At 36.2% G+C, this 26,686-nt stretch overlaps 1 protein-coding gene across 1 annotated transcript in view; it reads right to left on the bottom strand.

Moving 5' to 3' along the window:
- MYO9A (myosin IXA) overlaps positions 1-26,686 on the bottom strand; it is a 181,041-nt gene that overhangs the window by 97,629 nt on the left and 56,726 nt on the right. The window contains exons 13-14 of the mRNA XM_052646755.1: positions 19,302-19,497; positions 6,078-6,197 (exon numbers count right to left, since the gene is read on the bottom strand). Coding sequence (XP_052502715.1) covers positions 6,078-6,197; positions 19,302-19,497 — 316 coding nt within the window. The remainder of the gene's footprint in view (positions 1-6,077; positions 6,198-19,301; positions 19,498-26,686) is intronic.

Consider the following 26,686-nt stretch of genomic DNA (forward strand, 5'->3'; position numbering starts at 1 on the left):
CACTGATTTTCTCTAATGCTGTCGGCTTTCTATTCAGTGGTTTTAGTTCCTTTACTTCCTTCTACTTATTTTGGGTTTAATATGCTCTTCTTTTTGTAGCTTCTTAAAGTAAAAGCTTAGATCACTGATTTTTAACCTTATTTCTTTTCTTAGATAAGGATTTAAAGCTATCAGTTTTCTTCAAAGCACTTTAGTTGCATTACACAATAAATTATATACATTATAAATCGCTGGTCCCTCATCTTGTTCATGAACATTACAGTCTCTTATATCCCACGAAGGTCAGAAGTATGGGTTTAAATTGAAGTAACATTCTATCACTCCCTCCCTCATTCTTTCTTTTCCCAGCATCTTATTTCTTCCCTTTCCAGGGCTCCTGATCTTTGTGGGAGTTACAGCTCATGCTCCTAAGAACCCTAATTTCTTCCCCCTCTTCTAATTTCCTCCCTGCAAATCTCAGAGAGATTTGTAGAGAGAAGGTGGGAGACCAGAAATGAAATGGAGGAGCAAGAGCCACAATAACTTTTATGTCTAAATCTCAAAGGTTACACACTGTCACTTCTGCCACATTCAATTTGTTAGAAGGAAATCACTAAGTACTACATGCGCCTTTTCAATGGAGTATCAAAAAACCGATGGACATATTTTAAACCCCCAGAACAATATCATAATTTTTTACCCTAAAAAAATCATATATCTTTTTAAAAGAACTAGATAAGGAAAGAAAATATGTACAGTCATATTTTTATACATATGTATTACTTCCAGTTTCTTTATTCCTTATAATAATTCACAGATCAGTAAACTAGAGCACAGATCAAACCCACTGCCTATTTTTGCATGGCCTGTAAGCTAAAAGAGATTTTAATTTTTAAATGACTGATGGAAAAAAATCAATGAAACAGTACTTTTGTGACATGTGGAAATTATATGGAATTTAAATAACAGTGTCTATAAGATTTTATTGGAATGTAGCCACGCTCATTTATTTATGTATTGTCTGTAACGCCTTTCAGAACTGAGTTGTTTCAACACAACATATGACCCACAAAGCCTAAAATAGTTACCATCTGACTCTTTGCGGAAAACATTTACCAACCTCTACTATACATCCAAGTTACCATCTGATGTCATTTCCTTTTAACCTAAAGAATTTCCATTATTTCTCCTCTTGGAACATATATTATGAAGAAAATTCCATCAGATTATCAGATTATTTATATGAAAATGTCTTTATTGCAGCTTCTTTTTTAAAGTATTTTTTTTTAATGTTTTTATTTATTTGGCTTCTCCAGGTCTTAGTTGCAGCATGCGGAATCTTTGAACTTCAATCTCCACTGCAGTACGTAGGATCTTTCAGTTGTGGCATACAAACTCTTAGTTGTGCCATGTGGGATCGAGTTCCCTGACCAGGGATCAAACCGAGCCCCTTGCATTGGGAGGGCAGATTCTTAGCCACTGGACCACCATCAGGGAAGTCTGTATTTCAGCTTCATTTTTGAAAGATACTTTTCTTAGTTGATGATTGGACATTGTGGATGACGCATTGTAATAACAATGAATTCCCGTTATGTTTTTCTGCAGACTTGATTTTTCTTCTAAAAGACAACTAACTTGTCTGTCCACAAACTATAAATTATAGCTTTTATAGCTATTTTTGTTTTATGGGTCTTGTGTTGTTCTACTGGATTTTAAATTTCGGCCTCCATTACTTTCAATGAGCAGACAGGTGTTAATCATATCATTATAAGCAAGTCTCATTTTGTTGGACTTCACTTTATCATGCTTTGGAGATACTACAAGAAGATTTGTGGCAACCCTGTGTAGAGCATATCTATCAGCACAGTTCTTCCAACAGCATTTGCTCACATAGTGTCTCTGTGTCACGTTTTGATAATGTTTGTAATATTTCAAAGTTTTCCATTACTATAATATTTGTTACAGTGATCTGTGATCAGTGATCTTTGATGTAACTACTAGTCCCTGAAGGCTTGGATTATAGTTACCATTTTTTTTAGCAATAAAGTATTTTTAATTAAGGTATATCATTTTTTTCCAACATAAAGCTATTGAACAATTGGTAGATTACAGTATAGCATAAATATAACTTTTATGTGTACTAGGAAACCAAAAATTTCATGTGACTCCCTTCACTGTGATATTTGCTTTATTACAGTGATCTAGAATCGGCTCTGAAACTGCTCAGAGGTATGCCTGCATTCTCCTATATTTAATGTAATTTCCTCTGGGCTGCTTTCAAGATTTCCTTTTTATTTCTGGCATTTAGCAATCTGCCTACAATGTGTCTAGTAGCGGTTTTCTTTTGTATTGGTTCTGGGTGGAGGTCACTGATTGCCTTTAAACTCCAAGTTAGTTTTTCTCAAATATGAGTAGTTTTTATCTACCATTTCAGCCACTATAGTTTTTTGCCTCTTTCTGTCTCACCTCTACTTCTGGGATTCTAACTAAAGACAGTAAGAATTTAGCTATCCCCTAAGAGGAGCTATGAAGAGATAACAAAAGGACCTCAGTTAAAAAAATCAGTAAACTGCACTTGTGTTTTTCAAAAATTATCTCCTATTTGGTTTGCAATTCTATTTACTTATTTATTTTTTATCTTTTTGGCCATACTGTATGGCATGCAGGATCTTAATTCCTGACCAGGGATTGAACCCGTATCCTCTGCACTGAGAGCACAGAGTCTTAACCACTGGGCTGTCAGGGAAGTGGTTTATACTACTCTTCAACAGGGCTCCTACAGTCTCCCCCAAATACTCAGAACAGTCAGCCAGGTATGGATGGCTCTAAGTTTGGGTATTAGCCTTTTGGCAGCTCTCTCCATTCCAGGATTTTCCTCCTAAACGTCAAGCTTCTTTGCCAGTCCTCAACTTAGTCCTCTGACACTTCAAACCAGTATAGTTGTGGTTTTCTGTTCCTCGAGCTATGGGAGTTGGGGAGTACCTTGTGTAAAGAGCCACAAATTCCAAATTCTTACCCACTACTTACCCATGGACTTCCCTGGTGGCTCAGACAGTAAAGTGTCTGCTTACAACGCAAGAGACCGGGGTTCAATCCCTGACTCAGGAAGATCTCCTGGAGAAGGAAATGGCAACCAACTCCAGCACTCTTGCCTGGAAAATCCCATCAACAGAGGAGCCTGGTAGGCTACAGTTCATGGGGTCACAAAGAGTCGGACATGACTGAGCAACTTCACTTTCTTTCTTTCTACCCACTACTTTACTTTCTTTAAAGGATAAACTTCCCACTAGTTTCTGCTTTTTTTTGGTCTGTTAGTATTTTTGCTCTTTTCTAGTGTTTTTAATAAACTGTTACCTTAAAATTTTTTTCCAGGTTTTACCATTGCTACCTGTGGCAGGGTTCATTTACCTCACCTATTCACCATTACTATTACATAACACTAGTTAGCCCCCTAATTTTTTTAAAACAATCTCCCAAACTTGAATTTATAATTTTATATATTATAAAATTTTAATTATTGGTAGTACTATAATGGATGGGAATACCAGACCACCTGACCTGCCTCTTGAGAAATCTGTATACAGGTCAGGAAGCAACAGTTAGAACTGGACATGGAACAACAAATTAGTTCCAAACAGGAAAAGGAGTACATCAAGGCTGTATATTGTCACCCTGCTTATTTAACTTATATGCAGAGTACATCATGAGAAACACTGGGCTGGAAGAAGCACAAGCTGGAATCAAGATTGCGGGGAGAAATATCAACAACCTCAGATACACAGATGACACCACCCTTATGGCAGAAAGTGAAGAAGAACTAAAAAGCCTCTTGATGAAAGTGAAAGAGGAGAGTGAAAAAGTTGGCTTAAAGCTCAACATTCAGAAAACTAAGATCATGGCATTCGGTCCCATCACTTCATGGGAAATAGATGGGGAAACAGTGGAAACAGTGGCTGACTTTATTTTTCTGGGCTCCAAAATTACTGCAGATGGTGATTGCAGCGATGAAATTAAAAGACGCTTACTCCTTGGAAGGAACGTTATGACCAACCTAGATAGTATATTCAAAAGCAGAGACATTACTTTGCCAACAAAAGTCTATCTAGTCAAGGCTATGGTTTTTCCAGTAGTCATATATGGATGTGAGAGTTGGACTGTGAAGAAAGCTGAGCACCGGAGAATTGATGCTTTTGAACTGTGGTGTTGGAGAAGACTCTTTAGAGTCCCCTGGACTGCAAGGAGATCCAACCAGTCCATTCTAAAGGAGATCAGTCCTGGGTGTTCATTGGAAGGACTGATGCTAAAGCTGAAACTCCAATACTTTGGCCACCTCATGCGAAGAGTTGACTCATTGGAAAAGACTCTGATGCTGGGAGACATTGGGGGCAGGAGGAGAAGGGGATGACAGAGGATGAGATGGCTGAATGGCATCACCGACTTGATGGACATGAGTTTGAGTAAACTCCAGGAGCTGGTGATGGACAGGGAGGCCTGGCGTGCTGCGATTCATGGGGTCGCAAAGAGTCGGACACGACTGAGCGACTGAACTGAACTGATAATGGAAAATACCATAAACTACCTAAAGTAATGGAAAAGTCCACTTCCACAAACGCAGAAATAAATTTGCAAGAGTACAATGTATAATATCCTTCTGCAGCTCATGATAAAATTGGTGCCTTCTTATTCTACACCCATACATACCTACCTGGAAACAATCAGGCCTGTGAGTCATGAAAATTGACAAAGCAAATAAAGTACTGAAATTATTTAAAAGTTAAAAAGATAAGTGCCCCCTCAAAAGATTTGTAGACTGTTTTCAATAATATCCCCTGGATTAAAAGATTTAGAAAAGGAAGATGTGTATTTGGAATAAAGCCTTGTATACCTTTTAGAAACAAGAGCAATAATTAAGAGTAACATTTAAGATGTATTTATTAAATACTTACCTTTGCTTTTCTAGAATGAGAAAATATTGTAATAATATTTTTCAAAATGTATTACACATTTTCTTATACCAAAACAGCATAGTAAGAAGAACTGAAGAGAGAATCCACAACATTTGCCTTTAGGAATTCTACTTATATTCTCCTTTTACTGATAATTAAACACTAATATTCCATGGAATTTCAATCACAGAATTGTGAAGTTAGCAAAGTAAATCTGTGATCAGTAAAAAGCTCAAAATACAAGACTGACTAATTCAGGTCCATTATATTACATGCAAACTGCCGAGTTAGCATTCTTAAGTATTCTTGGTATTCTTAAGGATCCCTTTATTCTCAGTACAGCAATAGCAACAGCCAAACAACAGTAATTCCACAACCAAAAGAATCCATTTTCATGCAGAATGAGTAGAACAAATAGAAAAGGAGAAAATGGAGACCAAGGGCATCTTTTCACACCAATTTTATATTAAAAAAAAAGAACACCCATTATGATTCTATCATTCTTCCTTAAGCCAAAACATTAACTGGTGGTTTTGCTCCAAACCAGACATGGCAAAGTCTGATAGGAGAATTATAGTCAAACTAAGTGGATTTGCCAATGATACATGAAAGCAACACTGCTGATGTTGAAGTTCAAGTATAAATAAGCATAAAAATCAGCAGGAATTCGAAAGAGAGGAAATTATTGGCACTGTTAAATATGTTAATTATCTTGATTGTGATGAGTTCACACATATGTCAAAACTGTATGCTTTGGCCTGCAGTTTATTCTACCTCAACTAGATTTCAATAAAGTTCAGGAAAAAATCAACACTCATTTTTACTCATCACTTGGATACTTTAAAGACAAAAATGGAAATCAATTAAAAGTTTGTAACCAAGTACAAATAACAACTCAAGGATCATAGATAAATAGTCATCCAAATTAAAAGAATATGTATATTATCTTTACACATATATCAATTCTTTCTTTATATCAAGAAAAAGAATGAAAGTCTCAATGGTGGTATCCTGAGACTCTCTGGTCAAAGGATGATAAACGTCACATTGTCTATTCCATTTAGGTTCCACCCAGGTGTAGAATGCTCCTGGTTTCCATTTCCAAACGGATGTGATAACACAGAGTTTATTAATCAGGATTTGCAGCCTTACTGTACTTCTCTTCCTTGCACCTCTGTAGAATCTCTAAGCTCCTCTGGTGGACTGGGTGTTGGAGAAAGCTAATACTATCCATACTTTTCAAAACTGCACATGGCGCTGTATCATCATGTCCTTAGGAAGCAAAAGAAAAACAAAAAAATGGAGAAAAGAAAAAGACATTTTATAAGCCCACACCAACAGAGAATCAAGGACAATGCTGCCAACTATTTTAAGAGTACATAAAATTGTATCAAGTAATTATGGTTAAATGTGAATAATTTTTCCAATTAATTTGAAGAAATTACACAAAAAGAAAAAAATAAAGGTCCTGTTTAGGTATTCAAAGTATTCTTTTTCAGTACTCAACATGTTATTGCGTTCACACCATACTAAAAATCTCTAATTTAAAATACTAGGGAAATTACAAAAACAATTTGTATGGTGCCATTTTTTTTAATGGACTCATTTTTATCAGGCCTGAAATATAATTAGAATATAGTTGGCAACAATGTAAGAAACATTGATGGAATCCCAAAGAGAAACAAACCCAAAACAATTTACCAAAAGTTAAACTTTCACAAATCTTGCAATTAACCACACTTGTAGGAAATCCAAGTGTGTCAATGTTGGAAAAGTAGAAAGAAAAGCACCACAGAACAGGAAAACCCAGCAGCACTTCTGTATTTACAAATCTGAAAACAAAGCTGGAGAATCTGTCAAAATTAACTATTGGGAAGAAAGGGAAGAGAGCACATTCAAGCAAGGACCAAAGCCCCAGATTAGTGTTACTGAAACAGTGGGTCACTCGAGCAGTAAACAGAGAAGGAAGACTGTACCATAAATATTAGGAATAAATGGATTTAAAGAGAATTTGGGTTTTCCAGGCTTGGAAGGTGTTGAGAATCATTTATACGGAGAACATCTCTAGAGTTAGGACATTAAGTTCAAATGTAAGTAACTTTGCCTTTAAAACACAAAAGTGAATAGTTTAAAAACAGATAGAGGCAAATTAAGCAACACATAATTATGTACTAAAGTTCCACTAGTATGCACATACTGTATAATTAGGAAGAAGATACTATCTATGAATAGTTCTCAAGGAAGAATCATTTTAAAAGTTAAACAGAGGCAGAGTAATTCAAAGAGGTTTGCAAAGCATGGTTTAATCAAACTATATTCCTTAAACTGGACACCAACACCCAGAGAATAGGCATCAACTTTTCAGCTAAGGAGATAGAAACTCATGATGCCATAACAATAGATTACAATAGACAGACATAGGTATATGTATTTGTATATGTGATATAGATATAGTCAGGTTATATACAATATTTTAAGAATTCATACTAGTTAATTTAAAAATAAGCTAATCAAACATCATCTCATTTATATAGTATGGAGAGTCCATAGTTGCAAGTGTTCAATGTTACAAAAGAGACAAGTTTTACCAAGTAACCACCATTTCTCAATCAAAAGATACCTCAATAAAAATATTCTATTCTCAATAATCTCCCACCTTGACTGGGTGCTTGGAGAAGGAATGCTTAGGCTCAGATGAGCCTACATTTGGCTAGTAACATGGTGGGGTAGAGTTGGGAGGCTATCAGTGGAGGGGGACCATTTGAGGAAAAAAACACCTGGTGAGTTCTACTCATACTCTATCCAAATTTTAATTTTCTAAAGTTATCACCAGACTTGCAGGTCCTTCAATATCTAATGATATACAGCGGTCAGAAATAATTTAAGAAAATTATGGTATGAAAGTGTTTTGTATAAAAGTTCAGAATATTAAATATACTGAATTATGATGTAATCTTAAGTTAAAACTCACTCAAAATTGATACAGCCATTGTACTCATATTAGTCTCTCAGTCGTGTCCAACTCTTTGCAACCCCATGGACTGTAGCCCACCAGGCTCCTCTGCCCATGGGGATTCTTCAGTCAAGAATACTGGAGTGGGTTGCCATGCCCTCCTCCAGGGGATCTTCCCAACCCAGGGATTGAACCCAGGCCTCTCGTATTGCAGGTGGACTCTTTACCATCTGAGCCACCAGGGAAGCCCTGCTAAGCACAGTTTCAACTGGATAATGGGTAATTTTCTATCTGTGATCGTTTTGTGTCTTACCGGCATGCCTGCAATTCAGGTATGAATGAAAATTCTTTCATTTTGCTTTCTATGCCTTCTTTTAACTCTTTACCAATTTTAAAGATTGCTTTACACACTCTAATACTGTTTCTAACCCTTAAAGTGATATTCCTCTCTTTGTTGTGTTCTTCAGCTCCCTGTCAAAACAGTTTGGTTTCCTAGGATGGTTTTATAAGTACATTTGCAGTGGAGTCTCAGACTCTTAAAAGGTTTATTTAGTGTTTGCTTGTGCTAGTTTCTAGTCTAGTCTGGATAATTTCTCAGTCTGAGATTATGCATCCAACAGCATAAATTCCCACACATGGTTAACAGCCATAACCCATGCTGGTGAAGATACAGAACACTAATTTTTTTAGGCAAGCTTTGTTTTCAAACTTTATCCAAGGCCTTGCACATATTGATAAGATTATTCTTGTTCCTCCTAGGCAGGGCAAATAAACAGAATTTTTCAATTATCTTTTCAGTGACAGAAAAGTTCAAGCTCTTTGAAGCTCCTTATACCACATAACAGGGGCTTAATTCCAGCTTCCTTGTAGCATTCAAATCTGCAACCGTGTCTCTGATCCTGTAACAGTTTCTATAATGCCAGTTTCCAGGGCTTTTTTAAAGGTATATTTTTAATGGCCATTTTTTAAAGATAAATTTCACATACAGTAAAATTCACTAATCTCAAGTATATAGTTTGGTAAGCTTAAACAGTTATATCATGTAATCCTCAATCAAGATATAAACATTTTCATCACCTCAACTAGTTCTTGTATTCCCTTCTGGTAAATACCATCCCTATCCCTCCCAGAGTCAACCAAGTAATGATCTATGTATTATTTAACCTGTTCTTAAACTAAGTGAAATCATACAGTACATATTTTTTCATATTCTGGCTTTCTGATAAATATTTTTGTGACTCATTCATCCTATCAGTAGTTTAGTATTTTAATTGCTAAATAATGTAACAAGGTAGAATATATCACAACTTGGTTATCGTTTCTTTCACTAATGGATATTTGGATGTTTCCATTTGGGGGTTATTATAAATAAAGCCACAATGGACATTCATTCTATGTGCACTTGTATATAACAGCTTCATAGAAATACAATTCACATAGCACACAATTCACTTATTTAAAGTGTACAAGAGGTGAGGTGAAGTCGCTCAGTCGTGTCCGACTCTGTGACCCCGTGGACTGTAACCTACTAGGCTTCTCCGTCCATGGGATTCTCCAGGCAAGAATACTGGAGTGGATTGCCGTTTCCTTCTCGACCCAGGGATCGAACCCGGGTCTCCCGCATTGGAGGCAGACGCTTTAACCTCTGAGCCACCAGGGAAGCCCCAGAGTGTACTATTCAGAGGTTTTTAGTAAAATTCCCAAAGCTGTTTAACCATCATCACAATCAATTTTAGAATACCTTCATCATATCAAAGAGAAACCCTATATTTTTAAACTATCACTTCCCTTCTCATTTCCCAGTCTTCCCACTCCAGTCCTAGGCAAACACTAACCTATATTCTATATACAGATTTGCCTATTCTAGAAAATTGATATAAATGGAATCATACAGTATGTGACCTTTTGTGCCTTACTCTTTCACTTAACATTGTTTTCAAGCTTCATCCACGTTGTAGCATGTTCTAGTACCTCATTCATTACATGACAGAATAGTACTCCATTGTATGGATATAGCAGTTTGTTTATCCATTCAATTGCTGATGAATATTTGAGTTGTTTCTATCAATATCTTTCGGCTACTATCAGTACGTTGCTATGAACATCAGGTACAAGTTTTGTTTGAACACCTGTTTTCAATTCTTTTAGGTATCTACCTAAGAGAGGCATTCATTACTAGATAAAATGTAACTAGCAGGGTGTTTTAGGCAAAGTGGCTACATCGTTTTACATTTTCACTAGCAGCATATGAGGCTTCCAATTTCTCCACATCCTTACCAACATTATTTCCTGTCTACTTTATTACAGCTGTGAAGTGAAGTGGTATTCTCACTGTGGTTTCAATATGCATTTCCCTGATGACATATTATATTGAGCATCTTTTCATGTGTTTTATTAACTATTTGCATATCTTCTTTAGAGAAATGTCTTTTCAGATCCTTTGCCCTTTTTAAAATCAGGTTATTAGTTTTCTACTATTGAACTGCAAGAAATGCTTACGATCTAGATACCAGTTCCTTATCAGATACATGTTTTATAAATATTTTCTATCATTCTACAAGTTGTCAGTTCTCAATAGTGTCCTCTGAGGCACAAAAGTTTTCTATTTGGGTAAAGTCTAATTTATCCCTTTTTGTATTTGGTTGCTTATGTGTTACGTGTCATACCTAAGAAACCACTGCCTAATCCAAACTGAGAAATGTGAATCCTCCAACTTTTGCCCTTCATGCACTTCTAGATTCCTTTACATATCAATTTTGGGATCAGCCTTGTCAATAGCTGGGGTTTTGACAGGACTATGCTGAATCTGTAGATCCATTAGTGCCAGCTAACTACATTAACCCTTTCAATGCACGAACGCAGAGTATTTTTCCAATAACTGCAGTATTCCTTAAATTTTTTCAACAATATTTCGCAGTTTTGGTGAACAAGCCTTGCAATTCTTTTGTTAAATTTACTAATAGAATTTTATACTTGTTGGTGCTCTTGTAATTAGAGCACCAACTTAATTTTGTTTTCAGGTTTTTCATTTTTAGTGTATAGAAATACAACTGATTTTGCATATTGATTTGGAGTCTTGCAACTTGATGAGGTCATTTATTATCTGCAGCAGATTTTTTTTGTAGATTCCTTAGGCAATTTTATACACAATATGCCATCTATAAACAAAATAGTTTCTTCCTTTCCATTTTGGATGTCTTTTCTTTCTTTTCTTTGCCTGTTTACTCTTACCAGTATCTCCAGGGCAATGTTATATAGAATATGTGAAAGCAGATATCTTGTCTTATTTCTGATCTTAAGGGAAAAGTATTCAGTTATTCACCATCAAATATGGATTTTTCACAGGTCCCCTTACCAGGCTGAGGAAGTCTTCTTTCTGTTCCTAATTTGTTCAGCATTTTTATAATGAAAAACATGAAAAGGTATTCACTTCTGTGAGGCCTTTTCTGTGTATGTTGAGGTGATGATGTGATTTTTGTCCTTTATTCTATCAATGTGGTGTATTACTCTGACTTGATTTTTCTAAGCTGAACTAACCTTGCATTTTTGAATAAATTTCAGTAGATAATGGTATAAAATATTGTTTACATATTGCTGAACTCAGCTTATAAGTATTCTGTTGACAATTTTTGTTGAGGGATATTGGTTTGTGGTTTTCATTTCTATGATGTCTTATCTGGTATCCTGGTAACACTGTCTTCACCAAAAGAGAACAAAAGCATTCCCCTATCTTCTATTTCTTGGGAAGAGTTTATAAAGAATTGGTGCTAAAAAAAAAAAAAAAGAATTGGTGCTAATTTTTCACTTCATTAAGTACTGGGTAAAATTTATCAATGAATTCACTGTTCTTGGCTTTGTACTGTGGGAAGATTTTTTTCATAACTAATCCAATCTCTTTTCCTGTGACAGGCCTATTCAGACTTTCTTTTTCTTCTGAAGTCAGTATATAGGCTGTTAGCATCTTTCCAGGAATTTTTCCATTTCCACTAGATATTAATTTGCTGCCATACAACTGTTCACAGGATTATAATCCTTTTAATTTCCATCAGTTCAGTAGCAAAACCCTCCTTTATTTCCCCAATTTGACGCTTACTCCTTGGAAGAAAAGTTATGACCAACCTAGATAGTATATTCAAAAGCAGAGACATTACTTTGCCGACTAAGGTCCGTCTAGTCAAGGCTGTGGTTTTTCCTGTGGTCATGTATGGATGTGAGAGTTGGACTGTGAAGAAGACTGAGTGCCGAAGAATTGATGCTTTTGAACTGTGGTGTTGGAGAAGACTCTTGAGAGTCCCTCAGACTGCAAGGAGATCCAACCAGTCCATTCTGAAGGAGATCAGCCCTGGGATTTCTTTGCAAGGAATGATGCTAAAGCTGAAGCTCCAGTACTTTGGTCACCTCATGCAAAGAGTTGACTCATTGGAAAAGACTCTGATGCTGGGAGGGATTGGAGACAGGAGGAGAAGGGGACAACCGAGGATGAGATGGCTGGATGGCATCACCGACTCAATGGACGTGAGTCTGAGTGAACTCCGGGAGATGGTGATAAACAGGGAGGCCGGGCGTGCTGCGATTCATGGGGTCGCAAAGAGTTGGACATGACTGAGCGACTGAACTGAACTGAACTTTCTCTTTTTCTTGGTCTGTCTACCTCAAGGTTTGTCAATTTTGTTTACCTTTTTAAAGAAGTAGCTTTTGCTTTTGTTTTCTTCTATTTTATTTATTTCAGATCTCCTCTTTATAATGTCCTTCCTATTTCTTCCTTTAGGTTTAGCTTGCCCTTTTTCCCTAGAATCATAAGGTGAGGCATTAGGTTATTGATTTGAGATATTCTTTCTTTTTTAATAGAAGTATTTGAACCTATAAATTTTCTTCCAAACACTGTTTTAGCTGTATCCCATAAGATTCGGGTGTGTATTTTCTTGCATTAATTTCAAACTATTTTCTAATCTCCCTTGTGATTTCCTTGTCTCACTGGTTATTAAGAACTTTGTTACTTAGTCTCCACATATGTTTAGAGACATATTATTTTTGTTCCTCTATTCTTTCAATACAATCTTCTTTTGTACTAAATACATGTTATCTAGCATACTGTTTAAACATTTTGGCCATTTATATTATTACTATATTATTTTTTAGCTATTTTCTTAACAGGGAATTAAAACTAGCATCTTGCCTTATAACAATCTAGCCCGGATTTAAAACTACTTAATTTCAATAGTAGGTAAAAACTTTCCTCCTATATAACTTCATTTCCATCCTCTTCCTTTATGCTGTTATTGTCATGCAAATTACAGCTTTTAAAATGGCCTGCCCTCCGACAGAGATATGTAATTATTGTTTTTTATAGTTGTCTTTTAAATTAGATTGGAGGAAAAAAGGTTACAAAATTATTTTTTTTAAGTTACAAAATGTAAAAGATACATTTATACTATCTTTTACATAGTACAAACTATAACTTCATAGTTGCCTTTAATGGTACTCTTTATTACATCATATGCTTTCAAATTACTGTCTATGTCCTTTCATTTCAGCCAGAACTCCCTTTAACATTTCCTGTGGGACAGCTAGTAGCAGTCATTCAGGATTTGTTGGCCTGGGAATGTCTTAATTTCACCATCATTTCAAAGGATAGTTCTTCTTGTGTCTGTGTATATGTGTGTTTTGGGATTTTTTTCTTTTTTTGGCTGCACTAGGTCATCACACCTGCACAGAGGCTTTCTGTGTTGTGGAACACAGGCTCTAGGCATGTGAGCTCAGCAGTTGTGACACATGGGGGTCAGCTGCTCTGCGGCATATGTGATCTTCCCTGACCAGGTATCAAACCCATGTCCCTTGCATTGGCAGGCAGATTCTTAACAACAACTGGACCACCAGGGAAGTCCTAAAGGATAGTTTTAGTGAATACAGAATTCTTGATTGACAGACTTTTCTTCCAGCACTTTGGATATGCCATGCCATTGTTTTCTAGCCTCAATGGTTTCTAATGATTAATCAACTGTCAATCATACTGAGGATACTTTGTGCATGCGTGCATGCTAAGTTGCTTCAATCATGTCGGATTCTTTGAGACTCTACGGACCATAGTCCACCAGGCTCCTCTGTCCATGGAATTCTCCAGACAAGAATACTGGAGTGCGTGTGGGGACTTTCCTGACCCAGGGATCAATCCCACATTTCATGTTTCCTGCACTGGCATGCCAGTTCTTTACCACCAGCACCACCTGGAAAGCCCAGGTGTGCCGCTTTCAACAGTCTCTCTTTACCTCTAGATAGTTTAATTATGATACATCTAAGTTTGAATCTCTGAATTCACTCATCTTATAATCTGTTGAGCTTCTGAGATGTATAGATTAATTTTCTCATCAAATTTGAGGAGACTGGGACCATTATTTCATGAAATATTCTTTCTGTCCCTTTCCCTCCTTTCCCTCTCAAAAGTGTATATGCCTCATGGTATCCCACAGGTCTAGAAGCTCTACTTATTTTCTTCATTCTTTATCCTTCCTATTCTTCAACTCAACTGATCTGTCTTCATGTTTACCGATTCTGGCTTCTGCTTATTCAAATCTGCTATTGACCCCTTCTGAATTTCTCATTTCAGTCACCGTACACTTTTTCCCACTTCAAAACTGATTTGTGTGTATCTAAAATTTTATATTCTCCATCTGGTTGGACATTGTTCTCATACTCTCCTTTTGTTCTTCAGATATGGTTGCCTTTATGTCTTTAAACATATTTAAAATAGTTTAAAAATTCTGTCTAGCAATATCAATGCCTGGATTTTTTCAGAGATAGGTTTTTACAGATTCCTTCTTTCCCCATGTATGGATCATAGTGTTTGCATGTCTCAAAATCTTATATAGAACACCAGACATTTTAAATAATATAACATGGCAACTCTGAAAATCAGATTTTTTTCTCTCTCCCCAGGATTTACTGTTGCTGCTGATTCTTATAGTTGCTATTTATTTACGACATTACTGAACTAATTCTGCAAGTTTGTATTCTCTGTCACAGGTGACCATGGAAACCTCTGCTCACTTAGCTTAATAAACAGCTATTGACTGGAGGCATATATCTTTACATGCCTGAGACCAGTAATTCTCCCAGTCTTTGTCAAGGGTCATTGAGTGCTTACATTGAAGCATACATAAACCATTCAGCTAGGCAGTTTAGAACTCTGTCTTACCCTGCTCACAGGAAACCTGAACGTTATCCTGAGATAAGAAATCAGGATCTCTTCAGGTCTTTACTGAGCATAGCCCTAGGCACGTACACAGTCCTATGCATGTGCTTAGCCACCTAAATTCCCATGAATACACAGATACTTTTCATAGCCATTATGGAAACCTCATTCCCCAGGTGTTCCTTTTAAATGTTTTGGCTAGTTTTTGCCCCAACTGTTATCTATTGCATCAGAGAGTTGCAACGTTCAACAACTGTTTCTGACTGTTTTGGACAAAACCCCTAGATCAAAGGTTATTCATACTGGGAAAGCTCTAAGTCAGGTTAAAAGATAGCCTTGTAAGTGGGGTCCTCCATGAAACTACCAAATAGGTTAAATAATGACAATTCTCTGGGAATGGAGCTCTGAAGGAGTACCAGTCCCCTTCTACTCCCTCCAGTGTACTCCCACTTCTGATTTTCATTGCATATCTAGGCTATAGGTTTTCAAGGCCACTGAGGGAGGGTGGTGAGTAGTGCAAGCTTAAACACTATAAAATGCACTGACATTAATAACATTCAGTCTTTTTTCTTGTATGTACACTTTCCAAATTACTGAAGGCCTTTGATGAATTTCTTGAGCTCCAACAAAGTTATTCTGACAATTTTTGCAAGTGTTCTTGTTGCTTTTATGGAAGAGATGCATTTTCAGAAGTCCTGTCTCCCCTGCTGAATTGACACTCAATCTAAAACCCTTACTCTTAATCACACCATAGAGCCTAACACAGAATGAATTTAATAGTAATGGTCAGGGTTTTGTTGTTAAGAAAAATGCATTTAATTGTCTTAAGTACTGGGCAGAATTGCGGATAGACTACTGCATAGAAACCCTAGACCCAGGGCTTACCAGGTGGCACTAGTGGTAAAGAACTCAGCTGCCAATGCAGGAGAAATCCTAGATCCTGTTTGTTGTTGTTGTTTAGTTGCCACGTCATGTCCAACCCTATTTAGGTGATATCTAAATTAATTTTAGTACCTGGTTATTTCTGGAAAAGGATCGTCACTGGAATCCTTCTCCCACTTGAAAAACAAATGGGAGTAGATTAGAGTCATGCAGCCCACTGTGTGGGATGGTGAAGAGCAACAGGTTATGTGGGAACCATTAACACTCTCTACCTACAGACACTATATGAATGGCTTCAGATTTTCTCCCTGTAGATGAAGACACTGAATGACACTTTAAATTCTCATTCTTGCCTCTTACACCAATGCCACAGCTGAATTTCCTGTCTCTCCCTAGTCTTTTTAGATGGATTAAAATTCCTCTTTGGCTATATTTTTATGTAACTCCAAAAGAAACAAATAAGCATCACTGCACCCACAGCAACACACTGTATAACTCATGGCCAAGTTATGATCTTCACTGTACTCTCTAGTCCAGGCTCTTTCTTATTTAGAAAGAGTAAATCAGAGGCAAGATGGATGACACCACTGGAATAGCTGTTCTTCCGTACCTCACTGTTCACCAGAAAAATCATTATCATTTCTAATTTTACCTCCTAGCAGGGCCAACATGGTGCCTCATTCAAATTGCCTATTTACATGACTCTACTAAGAATATTTTATGGTTTCCTAATAAACTGCCATAGCTATAACTCACAACTATAACAAATTTATTCTTCAAACAATTAATTGAATTAATTTTTTTACTTGAAAGTCTTAAAATGGCATTGTGTTCTCTAATATAGAAATCTATAAAAAAAGAAAAAAGAACAGTCAAAAGAAGATTTAAATTTGATATTCTCATTTGTGCTCAGCTGGCTTGATGAAGAAGAATGTTAGAGAATTCCTCAAGAAAATCAAGAATTTTTTTTTTTTTTGGTTCGGCAACAAGGTATTTCTTGACAATTAGCTAAAAGTCCACTGATATTTATTTCCTTTAAAAGATACTCTCAAAGGAAGTGAAAATATATTGCACTCTGTATTCTACGTTTACTTTCTTCATTAGAAATAATATTTTTGACATCTTATTCTAATTCACAATCTGAACTTGGTTATCTTCTGCCTTTCACATGTTCTACTTCTGTTTAAATAATCTCCAATTCCTGTTTCACTCTGATATATCTGCATTCTACTTATGGTGATTATAAAAGTTCTGAATCTACTACTTAGTCCATTTTCAGTTATTTTGTTAGTTTCTATTGTGCAATACTACAATGTTCTAACTTTATAATATCCTAAACTCACCAGAAAAGAGCAGGTGGTAAATGGTACAGAGGGAGGAAAAACGCTAAATTTTGGCACTGACACTAATATACAGTAATACAATTATTCTCTGTAACAAAACTGCTCACTCAGTGATTGTCTCAAAATGCAAATGAACTATCTTTTTTTTTTCTAGATAAAAAGGGAAATTTTTAAGTTTATGCAAGGGGGACTTTCTAGCATGTTGGTCATACTCTCTTTCTTAACATAGAAGATAGTTTCACAAGTGTTTTCACTTTGTGATAATTCACTGAACTGTGTTTTGTTCTATGCACTTTTATGCATACATGTCATACCCCAGTATAAAAGAATTTGTTACACGGAAGCTCTGTGCTGGCCAGAAAGAGAAATTAGATTAGAAAACAAGAATCTAGAAGTTATCAAAGCAGAGATAATACAGGCTCAGTTGATTGATCATTAGAAGCATTAGTAACATTGCATGTCTTTGTACTAATACTAATACACACAGAACCAGCTTTCACAAATAATAATTTAAATGCCAAAAGAACATACAATGTAACTTTTACAGAAAGCAAAGTATTTAATAGTAAATATAAGAAAAGTTTATTGTCTTAGTTAAATCTTAGTAGAATATGTATCAATTTCCAGAATTGATACATTTTTCAATATTGATACATAAATTGACGTCCACTATAATAAATAAGACTACATCTTTAAAAAAAAACTTTTCCTTTTAGTTTTTTGCTGGTAACTGTAGTCAATAATGCAGTATATATTTGAAAGTGGCCAAGAAATTAACTTGTGAAAGTTCTCATCACATACAAAAAATGTTTGTAACTCTGTGATGGTTGGAATAGTGATGAATGGAATCATTTCACAGTATATATAAATACTGAATCATTATGTTATATACCTGAAACTAATATAATGCCATATGTCCATTATACCTCAATTTAAGTTTGTTTCAAGTTTTTTTGCAAAGATAGCCTCTTAGAAATAATTTTGGCAAAGGCAAAGCAGTTTTAAGATTTCCCTTCTATTTTCAAAAAATATATATAGTTCTATTCACAAAGGCCAGTTCGTACACATTATAATCTGAAGTACAGAAATGAAATTCAATTGCTTTGGCCTCTCATTTTAGAAATACAATCTTTCTAATATTTTATTCATTTAAAAAATATAATAGCCAAATTTAAATTTTCACTGCTAATGCACACGCCAAAAAGGCACAGAAGTAAGCCTAGGAGACCTGAAAGTACAAAGTGTATCCTCCTGCACTTCTGCTGAAGCTTCTTGGCAGAAGCATATTACTTTAAAGGATTACATATGTATTAGAAAATCCTCACTCTGCAGCAACGGTCTATCTAAGGTTATCAACGGTCTATCAACGGTCTATCTACAGCAGGGGGGGGGGGGCACACAAAAGAGTATCCAGCTTTATCCATTTCTAACTTTTAAAGTAAAATTCAGCTAACTAAAGTAAGCATAAGGAAACAAACATTACACTTCATAACCAGACACTTTACAAGTATTATCTAATTTTACCCTCAATATTGAAGGTACTATTAACACTCCCAAGTAAAACAGCTAACAGTCACAAAATCAGTCAAGAGAAGAGATAACAACTGATTCAACTGATGACAACAGAGATGACAAGTGAAGCTGGGTTATCCACCATACTATACTACCTCCATCCTAATTTTTCTGTCTCCTGATTTATGCTTCCATATTATGTTTCATTTGTAGTAAAAACTATGACATTAGAAGAAAACAGAGAACGGTATCAATATTAAGTTCTATACAATTACATAATAATTTCACTTTTGGCTTAAGAATCTTACCAATGTCAGTATGCCTAAGAAATACCAGGTGCTTTACACTTATTATTCCTATCAGTATTTATTAATAATATACACACACACACACATAAAGTTCATCAGCACTCATTAGATCTGAAACACGATTTAGGGCATGATTTAAAAAAAAACAAAAAACAGAAGCATGGCAGAATACTGATGTCTATTGCTTACCAGTTTTTCTCTGAATGTGTCTTTTCCCAGCTTCCCTGAAAGCAACCACAGCTCTAAAAAAAGCTCGGAGAACTGACCATCGGAAAATAGCTACAGGATCAATTCCAATCATCCCAGAGATAAATGCATTCTTGCTACTTCTCAGAAGAGCTACAATGTCAGGACGCATATGATCTGTATTTTTTTCCCGGAAATCCTACATGAAAAAAATACCAGTGTTATTTTTGAAAAAATGTATTAAGCCAAGAAGAAAATGGGTGACATATTTGAACAGTGGCTGAATAAGAGTATAGAAGTGATTTCTGTGTTAGCCAGCTAGATGGACCAGACAGATATCCTCTATAAAGTCCCATCTAAGCCTAAAACTATTTAATTCTATAATTCATTTAAATTAGAATGAACATTCCACCAACTCATTGCAGCTTGTTAAACATTAGTCTGGCAGAGGTTCTCTAAGAGACTATCACATAAAACAACAAGAGAGTTGAGTAATAAAAAGAAGCCAGAAATGAGAAGACCAGGAACATTTCACTCAAAGGGAACACCTACTACCTTTCGGTGGTGCTAAGTTGCAGGAGTTAGGAGAATGTTAGTACGACTGAGGTCTAGAGCATTCTCGGCAAGGGTGAGAGAGGTACAAGAAAAGGGAGATAAATAGGCTATGCAAGCTATGCAAGACTGAGTTAGGAGTCCGGACTTTATTCAAGTGTCAAGGAAAGCCACTGGAAGGATAATGACGTGAACTAACTGATGTTTTAGAAACATCACTGATTGCTACTGAAGGCATCAATTGTACAAAGAATGGAGAAAGGTATTCCAAATAAGAGCTGACAGTGACTTGGACTATAAGGATGGTACTATAGGAAAGGGAAAATGGTTACATATTTGGGACATGTTTTAGAGGTAAGGGTGAAGGACTTGCTGGTGGATTAGAGCATTGTGAGTGAACAAGAGAATTAGGTTAACACCTATATATTGGGTTTGAGCAACGCGGTAGGTGGAGGTACTATATATACTAATATGGAGAAGACTTGAGAAAAGAGAAGATATGATAGAAATTGATGATCAGGAGGTAAGTTTTGTCCAAGTGAAGCTAGAGATGGTGAAAATAATGACGATAACAAGCAACATTTATTGAGAAGTTACTAAGTAAATGGCACACTTCTAAGCATTTTACACATGTTGTCTCATTGAAGTTCATTTCATCACCTTAACAAGTCCTTGAGATGGATATTATTATTATTATTTTATAGATGAGGAAGTTGAGTCACAGAAAGGTAAACTATCTTGGGCCCTATCACACAGTAATGAGAAGAACAGAGGTTCAAACATAGCCACTCATAACCACTATACTATGTCTGCATACAGACATCAAGTAGGCAGTTGGACGTATCTGCCTAGAGTTTAACAGATTTCAGAAAACACATCTGGATATCATCAGCATATACATTTTTAAAGTTGGATAAGATTACCAAAGGAATGTAAATAGCCAGTTAAAACCACTTGCCAATGGAGGTGAGAGATGATAGAACAGAAGAAAATGAGTTTAAATACCTCACAAAAGGATAAGGAGGGCAAGAAACTTACACTCCTGGAAGAAGGTCCCAGACTGATACATAGAGTCTAGGCATTTGACTATAGCCACACCCAGATGGAAGGCTGCTGCTGCTAAGTCGCTTCAGTCGTGTCTGACTTTGTGCGACCCCATAGACGGCAGCCCACTAGGCTCCTCTGTCCCTGGGATTCTCCAGGCAAGAATACTGGAGTGGGTTGCCATTTCCTTCTCCAGATGGAAGGACTGGTGAGTAAATCACTTCATGTCAGTGCAGCTTCACAGAATAGCTCTAACTCAGAATTCCTGGAGGGTCATGCCTAGTATTATATCATCAACCCTCATGTCCACAAGGCAGCTTGGACTCATCCTGCTACCTTTGGGACTTTCCTTTCCTAATAATTCTTGGTTCTCCTGAAAACAGGGGGAAGGGGGAAACAAGTCAGAAGTCTTGGTGCTCAGTTTGTCCCTAAATACCTTTTGAGCAAAAGTATATATTATAAAAGTTAGCAAAACTGAGGAAGAATTTTCAAATCAAAATGCCAGCAGCAGCAAATACTGAGGGCAGACAGACAAATGCCAGGCACTAAGTTAAGCACTATACATAACTAATTTAATTCTAACAATTACTCAATAAAGTAGATTCAATTATAAACCAAACTTCACTGCTAAGTAATCACAGAGATAAAGAAGTTCATCAGAAGTCAAACATAATAAGCGTTGCTACAGGAACTAAAACATCAGTCTGCCCTACTCCAAAGATTATTCTGTCCTATTAACAACTACACTGTAAAATCTAAAATTCTATATCTCTTTTCCATGTTGATAGTCATCAATATTTCCCAATGTAATGGTTCTGTCTCTCTGCCTTCATATTCCTACATTCCTAAGTATTAATAAACTAAATCACATCATAATCACATCATCATTGAAACTCTTCTGTTGCTTTCTACAACAACACAGCTTGTGACTTACTACTTGTATCTTGTGCTATCCCTTCTCAGTCCCCACTGTTGGCTCTGTATTGAAAATTCTTAAGAGTTTAATCTTGTGTACCCATAGTTTCTGATCATCCTACATCAGTTTATCTCAACCATAATTGTGGCTTAAACTCTATCTAAATGATGAAACCCAAATCTGTATTTCTAGCTCAGATATTTCTTGTTAAGTCTGAAGATGCATTTATACATTTTAAAGGTATCTCAAACTTGAAAGAAAATGTTTAATACTAGTATTGCTTATATGCTTTAAAGCAGTCACCAGTGAAACCATGTGGACCTAGAATTCCCTTTGTAGAAAATTTTAAATTACTGATTCAAATTACTTAACAAACATAGGATTTTTAAGTTTTCCTATATTTTCTTGTTTCAGTTTTGGTGATATTTTTCATGGAATCTTCAACTTTACACTGTCAAATTTATTGGCAAAACATGTTCATATCTTCTATAGAGTGTGTAGTTAAATCCCCTTATTTGTTTCTGCTACCAGCAATCTGTGAAGCTTTCTCCTTTCATTAGTTATTTTCTGTTATCTTTTACTTACACAGTTTTCCCTTGAACAACATGGGGGTTAGGAATGCTGACCAAAACCACAGCTGAAAATCCCCATATAACTTTACAGTCAGATCTTCATAGCATCTACAGTGCTGCATTTGCGGATTCAGTCGATCATGGATCACACAGTACTGCAGCATCTATTTACTGAAAGATGTCTAGCATAAATTGTTATTCAGTCGTTCAATAGTTTCTGACTCTTTGCATCCCACGGACTGCAGCACGCCAGGCTTCCTTGTCCCTCACTATCTCCTGGAGTTTGCTCAAACTCATGTCCATTGAGTCGATGATGCCATCCAACAGTCTCATCCTCTGTCACCCTCTTCTCCCCCTGCCCTCAGTCTTTCCCAGCATCAGGGTCTTTTCCAATGAGTCAGCTCTTTGTGTCAGGTGGTCAAAGTATTGGAGCTTCAATTCAGCATCAGTCCTTGCAATGAATAATCAGGGTTAATTTCCTTTAGGATTGACTGATTTGATATCCTTGCTGTCCAAGGGACTCTCAAGAGTACTCTCCAGCACCACAGTTCAAAAGCATCAGTTCTTCGGTGCTCAGCCTTCTTTATGGTCCATATCTCACATCCATATAAGACTACTGGAAAAACCATAGCTTTGATTAGGCGAACCTTTGCTGGCTAAGTGACTGTCTAGGTTTGTCATAGTTTCTGTTCCCAGGAACAAGAGTTTTTTAATGTCATGGCTGCAGTCACCGTCTGCGGTGATTTTGGAGTCCAAGGATATAGTCTATCACTGTTTCCATTTTTTCCCCAGGTTATTTGCCATGAAGTGATGGGACCAGAAGCCATGATTGTAGTTTTTTGAATGTTTAGTATTAAGCCAGCTTTTTCACTCTCCTCTTTCACCTTCATCAAGAGGTTCTTAAGTTCCTCTCCACTTCAGGCCATTAGGGGGGTGTCACCTGCATACGTGAAGTTGTTGATATTTCTTCCAGCAGTCTTGATTTCAGCTTATGATTCATCCAGCCCAGCATTTCCCATGATGTACACTGCACAGAAGTTAAATAAGCAGGATGACAATATACAGCCTTGATGTACAAATTTTCCAGTTTGTTGTGATCCACATAGTCAAAGGCTTTAGCATAGTCAATGAAGCAGGTGTTTTCCTGGAATTCTCTTGCTTTTTATATGACCCAACAGATGTTGGCAATTTGCTCTCTGGTTCCTCTGCCTTTTTGAAATCCAGCTTGAACACCTGGAAGTTCTCAATTCAAGTACTATTGATTTAAATACTATCTTGATTGAAGTACTAGCTTGAAGGATTTTGAGCATTACCTTGCTAGCATGTGACATGAGTTCAACCATGTGGTAGTTTGAGCATTCCCTGGCATTGCCCTTCTTTGGGATTGGAATGAAAAGTGACCTTTTCCAGTCTTATGGCCACTGCAGAGTATTCCAAATTTGCTGGCATTTTAAGTGCAGCACTTTAACAGCATCATCTTTTAGGATTTGAAATAACTCAGCTGGAATTCCATCACCTCCACTAGCTTTGTTCGTAGTGATGCTTTTTAAGACCCACTTGACTTCACACCCAAGATGTCTGGCTCTAGGTGACTTACCACACCACTGTAGTTGTACGGGTCATTAAGACCTTTCCTGTACAGTTCTGTGTATTCTTACCACCTCTTCTTAATATCTTCTGCTTCTGGTAGGTTTATATATTTTCTGTCCTTTATTGAGCCCATCTTTGCATGAAATGTCCCCTTGGTGTCTCTTATTTTCTTGAAGAGATCTCTAGTCTTTCCCATTCTATTGTTTTCCTCTTATTTCTTTGCATTGTGCACTTAAGGCTTTTTTAATCTCTCCTTCCTATTCTTTGGAACTCTGCATTGAGATGGCTAGATCTTTCCCTTTCTCATTTGCTTTTCGCTTCTCTTCTTTTCTCAGCTATTTGTAAGGCATCCTCAACCATTTTGCCTTTTAGCCTTTTTTTTTTCTTGGGGATGGTGGTCTTGATCTCAGCCTCTTGTACCATGTCACGAATCTTTGTCCATAGTTCTTCAGGCACTCTATCAGATCTAACCCCTTGAATCTATTTGTCACTTCCACTGTATAATTGTAAGGAATTTGATTTAGGTCATACCTGAATGATTTAGTGGTTTTCCCTACTTTAAAGTCTGAAGTTTGCAATCAGGAGTTCATGATCTGAGCCACAGTCAGCTCCTGGTATTTTTTTTTTTTTTTTTTGCTGATCGTATGTAGCTTCTCCATCTTTGGCTGCAAAGAAGATAACCAATCTCATTTTCGTATTGACCATCTGGTGATGTCCATGTGTAGAGTCGTCTCTTGTGTTGTTGGAAGAAGGTGTTTGCTATGACCAGTACATTCTCTTAGCAAAACTGTTAGCTTTGCCCTGCTTCATTTTGTACTCCAAGGCCAAACTTGCCTGTTACTCCAGATATCTCTTGACTTCCTATTTTTGCATTCCAGTCCCCTATGATGAAAAGAACATCTTTTGTGTGTGTGTGTGTGTGTGTTCATTTTATCATGTCTTTTAGGTCTTCATCGAACCATTCAACTTCAACTTTTTGGCATTAGTGGTTGAGATACAGACTTGTATTACTGTGATGCTGAATGGTTTGCCTTAGAAACGAACAGAGATCATTCTGTCATTTTCAAGACTGCATCCAAGTACTGCATTTTGGACTCTTCTGTTGACTATGAGGGTTACTCCATTTCTTGTACGGTTTCTTGCCCATCTGAGTAGATATAATGGTGATCTGAATTAAATTCACCCATTCAAGTCCATTTCAGTTCACTGATTCCTAAAACATGGATGTTCACTCTTGCCATCTCCTGCTTGACCACATCCAATTTACCTTGATTCATGGACCTAACATTCCAGTAATATATGCAGTATTGTTCTTTATAGCATCAGACTTTACTTTCACCACTGGACACATCTCCAACTGTGTACAAGTGGACCCCTGCAACTGAACACTATGCTGTTCAAGGATCATCTGTATTATTTTCAGTTATTTTTTAAAGGAACTAACTTTTAGCTTTGCTCATTTTTTTTTACTATATGTCTGCTTTTTATTGCATTGATTTCTAGTCTTTGCTTTATTATTTCCTTCTTCTAGTTTAATTTGCTGATTTTCTCTACTGTTTTGCCAACCAGTCTTCCTTTCTAACATATACTTTTAAAGTTATAAATCACTGCTTTAAATGCATCTTACAAATTTTGATACATTATATCTTCATTAATGTTCAGTTTGAAATATTATCACTTGTGATTTCTTTTTTAATTCAGGGATTACATAAAAGAAGTTCACTTAATTTATAAACACCAAAGAGTATCTAGTTATCTTTACGATGTGCCAGTTAGGTCAGTTATTTAGCAGTGCTGTTCAATTTTTCTGTTTTTATTGATTTCATGTCTGCATATTTTGTTGTTACTGAAAGATATGTATGAAAATCTACAACTTTAAGGATAAACTTGTCTAGCTCCCCTTTTAGCCTGAAGTGAAGTCATCAGGTACATATAACTTTTGATTATATCTTCATTGAAACAAGCCCCTTTTATTGTTATGAAGTGTGCTTCTTTGTCTCTAATAATGATTCTTGTCTTAAAGCCTACTTTGTCCAATAATAATGTAATTACAGGAACTTTGTTTTTGTTAGGGTCTGCCTAGTGTGTCTTTTTCCCATCCTTTTACTTTCAACCTATCTGATAATAAGAATGAATGAATCACAGACATAAATGCATATATTGTATGATTCTATTTATCTGAAATTTAATAAGTAAAAAAAAAAAAAAAAACAACTAAGGATAAAAAACTACAGTCATGTTTACCTCTGGGTTGGGGAGAATGAGCCTGGAAGGGGCATGAGAGAAATCTGGACACTTGAGATTTCTGCATTTTATGTACCTTGCTATATGATTTTATAGGTCAAGATTTTTTTGTTTTAGACTTTATTTTTATATATTGAGATGTAACTAACACACAACATTAAAGTATATAAAATATTAATACTGATTTGATACATTTGTAAACTGTAATATGATTACCATTTTAAAGTTAACAAACACCTCCATTCTGTCATACAATCATCATTTTTTTGTGGTAAGAACATTTAAGATCTGGTCTATCTTAGAAACTTTGAAGACAGTGGTATAATCACAATGCTAACTATAAACACAGTGTTTACTATAATTATAATGCTGTACATCAGAACTCCAGAAATTAACTGCAGGTTTTTATCCTTAGCCAGCCTCTCCTCAACTCCCCCACCCACTAATAACCACCATTCTACTCTGTTATT

The sequence above is a fragment of the Budorcas taxicolor genome, chromosome 10 (genome assembly GCF_023091745.1).
Source record: "Budorcas taxicolor isolate Tak-1 chromosome 10, Takin1.1, whole genome shotgun sequence".
NCBI classification, from domain to species: Eukaryota; Metazoa; Chordata; class Mammalia; order Artiodactyla; family Bovidae; genus Budorcas; species Budorcas taxicolor.